Raw genomic sequence first — 7,136 nt, forward strand, 5'->3', positions numbered from 1 at the left:
AATCTGTGGCTGATCCTTCCCTGGGAGTGTTCCAGGCCAGGCTGGATGGGGCTTGGAGCAACCTGGGCTAGGGGAAGGTGTCCCTGCCCATGGCAGGGGTGGAACAAGATGATCTTTAATGTCCTTTCCAACCCAAACCAGTCTGTGGTTCTGTGACTCTCATGATTTCACAATCACACACCAGACACACTATGTCTGCTGCCACCAGTGCCTGCCCTGACCCTGGCACTCTGCATGCAAAGCCACCAGCTCCTCCCTGCTCCCAGTTTTGGCCTAGGCTCCAAGTTTATCCAGGGATTTCAAGTGTTCCTTGCACTGCAAGTGGGTGGCCAGAAGCACAGATTGCCTGGCAAGAAGGAATAACAATCAAAAATAACAATAAAAAGGTGAACTGTCCATTGCTTAAGAGCCCCAATTCTAAGACATAAACTGCCCTACCCCAGTCTGGTGTCCTGTCACCATCTGTGGCCAAAAGAGGCTAAAAATCAAGATGCAGATGAACCTCAAAAAGGGAAAAAAAATCTGCCTCTTGGCCATGCCCAATATAAACACCCTGCAAAGCTGGGATTGTGGTGACTGTGGAACACCAACACACCAGGACTCCCCAGTCCTGTGAGTTCACCTCCTCCAGAAACTATTGGGCAGTTACTCCACCTTCCCTCCAAAAATGCTCCAAATTTATTGTTTCCACTAACTTGTTTGGAATTTTCAGAACTCTACTCCCTGCACAGTCAGAAACATTTACAGTTTATAAGTGTATTTTGACCCAGACTGTCCTGACTTCAGTAGTTCTCTTTGGATATTTATTTCCTTTTCTCTTACGCTTTTTTTTTTGAATGAAAGTACTTTGTGTGCCCACACTCAAACAGTTTCAGTCACACTGTGTTATAAGGGATGAAGCAAAACTTGAGAGCTCCAAAGGGAGGCAAAGATTATCTGATCTGACTGCCATGCAAGAAGAAACTAAATAGATTAAGACAACATGGGGAACAGGGAGAGAAGGTGATAGAGGATATCTGACAGCTACACAACTGTCACTGTGGGCTGACAGTGACTAGGAGTCTTTTTACACAGTTTCTCCAGATTAGGCAGGAACAATGGGATTATCAGACAATGGAAGCATTATTAATTTCCCTGTAGTGCAGAGCCTGCACAAGTCTCCCACAAATTGGTGCAGACAAGCACAGAAAGATATTTACAAGTATCTGCTCAGCATGGCAGAAGCTAAATAATCTGCTATTTATTTTACAGTTTCTAAGGATGGCCCAGCTCAGTTAAAAAGTGAGGGGCCAAAAGCCTAAGGCTGTTCCTTGGCTAATAAAACCACTACTCCTTATAGCAGGAGAGCCTGGTGCTTCTCAGGGCAGCCTGCAGATTCTCTTGGCTGTTGTGGAATGCTTCCTTGAATGCAAATGCTGGGCCTTGTTCTCCCTTTTGACTTGAGTATTTCTTTCCTTCTCTCACACCCACACCCTTGAGCTTGCAGTGCAGTCAATTTATTAATTGCTTCCCTCCCTTTCTTCAGGTCTGTCTGATTAAACTCTAAAGTCTGGATTATAACCCTACCTTTGTCAACAAGAACTGAATGAACGCATAATTGCTCAGCCTAAGACTGTCATTTACAAGAAGCTCCTGTGTAAGTATCTGCTCGATAAAATAAATTTCACTTAGTTTGCCTCCTGTTGGGTACTTGATGAAGCAATCTGGTTATCATGTCTCATCCCAGCTTCCTCCTGAAGGGCTGTTTGTATTGGCTAGCTGAACCTCACCTCCAGCAGGCTGACTGTAGAGATGAACAGAATTTTTCTGGACATGAAAATCCCTAAATAAATGTGGTCTTCGCTACCCCATGGTCATAATGAAAACCTTATCAGTCCTTCTGCACTCTCAGCTGGGAATGTAGAGGTCCCCCTGCTGGCCTGAGCTCCCAGTGAGTGACCTCTCCAGCTCAACACCATCCTCCTTCTCTACACAGAGCAATCCTGATCCTTTGTTCCAAACAGAAGAAAAATATACTCAGCTTTTTATAACTCACATCCAGATCTTCTTCACACTCAATTCCAAACCTTTGTTTCCAGCACACAGTGAATATTGTCCTTCTCCCCTAACATGCCTGCTCCTTCCCCTGCCAGGGACACACACGTGCCTCTCCACAGTTGAGAGCACTGTGGAGCTGCTCTAGTTGCTCTCTCGAATTTCACACCAACTTTCCCTTCCTCTTGAATGCACCTAGCTTTTATTTCTGTCAAATTTCATTATATGTTACTTCCTTTGGAGCAGCTTTCCCCCTCTTTTCTCTGGCCACAGCTATCACCATTCTGCTTCTCCCTTAGCAAGCCTATTTCTCAAATGGATTTTTAATGAGCTTTAAATGGTCCTTTCTTCTCCCTCTGGTCACACTCACTCATGGATTACAGAGGTAACTGTCTCTTGGCCTGTCTTACATCTAGAGCAGCAGAATCCACACGTGGATGCTGAGCCCTGTATCCACTTTTATTGCCTGTGCTCTTTTGCATTTCCCCACTGCTGCCATATTCCTGATATGAAAAAGATGAGGGAGAAAGAAAATAAACCCATAAATGAAGCAACTGCCTGCAAGTTCTGCCCAAACTGAGCCCCAGATGCCAGCACAGGGGCCTGTTTGTGGCTCTGTTCCTTTCCTGCACCAGTCTTGACTGACATCAGCACAGTCACACCATGTCTGCAGCAGCAGCAGAGCAGGAAGCCAACACCAACAGAGAGAGAATTACAGAGGGCAGCAGTTCCTTTAACTACTGGAACTGCTTCCAAAACATCCATCAGTGTCTCTGCCTTCTTCCCAGAAGCAAACATTGCTTGTTCCCCATGGGCTGTTCTCAGGCTTTGAGAGTCATCCTCAAGTGGCTTGGACAAATGACAAACCATTTCAAGTAGCAGTGATTACATTTATGAGTAATGATGCCACATCACCTGCTGCATGTGTCTGAACTGAGCACCTACCACCTGCTTGCTCAGTGCACTTCCCATGTCAGCAGAGCAACAGCCCATTACCAGCACCCTGACACCTTCTGGTAGCAACACCTGCCTTTCTGACTGCAGGGTCACCCTAAATATCTCTGTGTGGACTTGTTGGAATGAGCCACTAAATTGATCAGAGGGATGGAACACCTCTGCTCTGGAGCCAGGCTGGGAAGGCTGGGGGTGTTCAGCCTGGAGAAGAGAATGCTCTAGGGAGACCTTAGAGCCCCTTCCAGTGCCTAAAGGGGCTCCAAGAGAGCTGGAGAGGGACTTGGGACAAGGGCCTGGAAGGTCTGGACAAGGGGAATAGCTTCCCACTGCCAGAGGTTAGGGCTAGATGGGATATTGGGAAGGAATCCTTCCCTGTGAGGTGCTGAGACACTGGCACAGGTTGCCCAGAGCAGCTGTGGCTGTTCCATCCCTGAGAGTGTTCAAGGACAGCTTGGATGTGGCTTGGAGCAACCTGGGCTAGTGGAAGGTGTCCCTGCTCATGGCAGGGGGGTCGGGTCTTTAAGGTCCCTTCCAACCTAATCCATTCTGTGACTCTATAACCAGCTTAAGTCCCAAGTGATGTCTTTTTACATCCTCCTCTAGGAAACTGTGCCTATGCTCCATGTGAACCGACTGCTTCTCTATTTTGCAGACAAATTACTTCCCTTCTAAATGTCATCTCCACTCTGCTTTTTCCCATGTTCATGTTCTTTCCTTCAATCTGCAGCTTAAAACCTTCTTGGTTCCCCCTAAACAGGCAGTGTGTGTGCAGTATGACTGAGGCAGAGCAGGAGAGGCAATTGAGAGCTGGGGAAGCCTGCAGAGCGTGGATGGACTTTAAAGACATTAAATGTTCTCTAAGAATCTGTAGCATACCTTTTATGCAGTTTAAGCTATGTTATTAATGTACTGAAGGAATACCTAAACCAGGAAAAACCACTTGCCATAACCATCAAATTTGATACCAAAGTGCTAATTACCTTTCTCGAACGAACTCTGCCATTTCCTTCTGCATTTGTTTCCCTTTCAGTTGCTTTTGAAGAAGTATTTCAAATCCTGACACTGTATTGTTCCCTTGTGAGTCCTTCTTATCTGCCTGAAAGAAAAATAAAGGAAGTTTAACACAAAGCTATGGGAACCAAACCCACAGACATGTGGTTCCCAGCAGTGCTGCTCAAGCAGCTCTCCGAGACCAGCTGAGACTTCTCTCAAAGGAAGAGCCCAACACTTTCTCTTCCCTCTCCTCTTAGTCTTTTTTCTTAAAATGTATTTAAAAAGGGAAATTTTACAGTTACCTTTAGCTAGCGTAAGATGGTGTGGGGATCAAAGCAGCAGCCCTGCTGTCCTTTCTGCCCATGGCCCCTCATAGCTGGTACCACCACCAGGCAAAGCATCAGCCCCCAGGGCTCAGCCTGCCAAAGGAAGGGACCCTGGAGCCAGCAAAAGGGAATACTGCTTTTCCTTCCAGGGGGAATGCAGTCCTAAATGACCTTTAATAGACTGCCAAGTTCAACCCTGATTTGTACTCTGAAAAACAGAGCCAGTCTGCATGGATCTGCTGTTAAACATCACCTTGTCCCATAGATTTCCATCATACATCCCTCACTGTTTGTGTCCCACACAGCCCTTTCCACCCTTTGCTTCACTGACTTCAGGGTTGCTACAAGGACCAACAGAGTCTTCTCTCTGCTGCCCCTTTTCTCTTTCCTCTCTCTGTTTTCCTATTTCCCTATTTCATGTCCTACCCTCTTCCAACAGATTCTCAGAGAACATTTCCCTGAGCACTACAGGTTTTGCTCCAATCCCCTGGGTGCTGCACAACTGCCCAGAGAAAAATGCCAGATTAATCAAAGCACGAGGCTGGTAGGACATCCCACTGGGCACCAGCCAGCTGAGAGAGTGGGAGGAGTGGAGCTGATGGAAGCAGGAGGGTGAGCTGTGGGCAGACCATGGATGACAAGACCAAAAGAGAGGAAAGTCCTGGGAGTGGAGCTATAGGAGGATAAAAGTCTGCAGAAAAAAGGCAGCTTTAAGTGGAGTTTCACTGAGAGTGAGATGTGACTAACCCAAGGAGCCAAGCAGTGGCTGAGCCTCAGTGGAGAGAACCAAGTAGGGCAGGGACTTGTGCAAGACATGCAAAAAAATCAGTTAATAAAACATTAATGACCTGTACACCACTAACGATTTAGGACTCGCTGAGATCAGAAGACTGGAAGAAACTGAAGAAATTTTGTGATAACATGACCATTTGCAAGTCTGTCAGTGTATTTTAGCAATGTCAGTATTTTATGGCCTGTCAGGGAGGTTTAGGTTGGGTATCAGGACAAGGTTCTTCCCCCAGAGGTGTTTGGGCACTGAACAGCTCCCCAGGGCAGTGGTCACAGCCCCAAGGTGACAGAGCTCCAGGAGTGTTTGGCCAGTGCTCTCAGGCACAGTGTAGGATTCTCAAGGATGTCCTGTGCAGGGATAGGAGTTGGACTTGATGATCCTTGTGGGTCCCTTCCAGCTCTGAATGTTCTGTGATTCTGTGAAGTCACTGCCACCAATCCTGACACCTGCACTGAGCAGGCATGAGGGGATATTTTAAGATGGAAACTGTAAAGAAACTTCCCTGTCCAACCATCCAGGAGCCACTTTTCAAAGAGACTGAGGTCCCTTCACAGCAGCAGCTCCAGTGAGCTGCCAGGGCCCCACCTGACTCCCTGCACAACCCACACTGACAGTCACACCAGGTTTCCTTCTCCTAGCTCCCTAGGTTTCCCATAGCAGAGTCTCAGACAACCAGATCCTCCAAATAATTTAATCCTGATGTAAACTAAATAACGAAATCACAGAGTAACAGCTCGAGCTGGTGCCTCTGAGAAGGGACACCAAACAAATCAAACCCTGGGCTGTCAGCCCCTCACAGTCTGGGGGTCGTGGGCTCCTGCTGTGTGTCTCAGTGTCACCTGGCTGTGCCACAGGTCCCTGCACCCTTTGCTATGGAAAGGGTCAGCAGTTCACAGCCCCTTGCCTGAGACTTCACCCACAGCTCAACCTGCAGCTGCACACAGAGACACCCGCACTGAAGAGATTCCTCAACAGAAACTCTGCAGTAACTGATAACTGAAAACACACAGGAAATCCCTAAAATCTTCACTGTTGATTCGTTCTGTAGTATTTGTTGATTCCATTGTAGTATTCCTCCCACTCCTCAAAACAGTTTTCCAGTGGTAGAAAAAAAGTTTCCCAGTAGTATTTTGAGATGCGTGGCTTGTCCTACATCCTCCCCTTTTCCTGACCCAGTCCCTCTCCTTGCCTTTCTGGCCAATCCTCTGATGATCACCCACATCTCAAACAGGTCAGATGTATCCCACAAGTTCTTCACTGGTGTCCCCAGTCTCCCTGGTACTGCCCAAATTCTCCTTTACCTTGTACCACAGATCAAGCTGTTTGTTCCACTTTTTTTGGAAGCTCTGGAGCTGCAATATGGCATGTGGCTAGCTGCCTACTTACCCAGAAATAATCACAGTAGCTCCACTCTGAAGGTTTCAGCAACTGCTGCTCTGGCATTACGTCAGGGTGGGGGAAAGTCACACAGTTGATCTGTTTAAAAAGGAATTAAAAAAAAAAAAGAAAAGAGAGTTAGACAGTAATGAAATTTAGCTGTTGATGAGAAATATGCAAATGAAAGGTTATATCCACGTACTTCCAATCAGAAAAGCCGCAGTGAGTGCATGCCAGTGCAGAAAAATTTGTTGTTGCATGGAAACAGCAGCTAAGTATTCCCAGAAAGCAATTCCTATGCAAGCAGGAGTGTCAGCTCAGAGGAAAATAAACTACCCGTTTCACAGGAGGAAAGCCTGCTGGATTTGGAAAGCACCATGCAGGGAGTTCTCCCAGATCCCTAAAAACTGTGGTAAAACCCCTGACGTGAAACACCCTGAGCACAGCCCCAACACAGAACCACAGTGAGCAGCAGAGAGCACTGCAGGCACTCCTGGTGCATCCCAGCTAAAAGCCTTGGCTGTGCCAGGCTCCCCCAGGATTACAAATGGGTTGTTTTCTCAGTGCACAGCCCTTCCATCTATCCCAGAGACCTTCTCAGATGGAAATGATGCTCCCTGCAAAAAGGAGCAGGAGCTCTCTGAAGTCATGAGCCTTCAGTG

General features: G+C 47.1%; 1 protein-coding gene across 1 annotated transcript in view; it reads right to left on the bottom strand.

Moving 5' to 3' along the window:
* LOC103806810 (growth arrest-specific protein 7-like) overlaps positions 1 to 6,573 on the bottom strand; it is a gene marked incomplete at both ends in the record, with an annotated part of 9,312 nt that extends 2,739 nt beyond the window's left edge. Inside the window, 2 exons of the mRNA XM_009079521.1 lie at positions 3,969 to 4,084; positions 6,484 to 6,573. Of these exons, the coding sequence (XP_009077769.1) occupies positions 3,969 to 4,084; positions 6,484 to 6,573 (206 nt within the window). The remainder of the gene's footprint in view (positions 1 to 3,968; positions 4,085 to 6,483) is intronic.
* Positions 6,574 to 7,136: the final 563 nt, after the last annotated feature.

Source organism: Acanthisitta chloris, unplaced genomic scaffold, assembly GCF_000695815.1.
Source record: "Acanthisitta chloris isolate BGI_N310 unplaced genomic scaffold, ASM69581v1 scaffold720, whole genome shotgun sequence".
NCBI lineage: Eukaryota > Metazoa > Chordata > Aves > Passeriformes > Acanthisittidae > Acanthisitta > Acanthisitta chloris.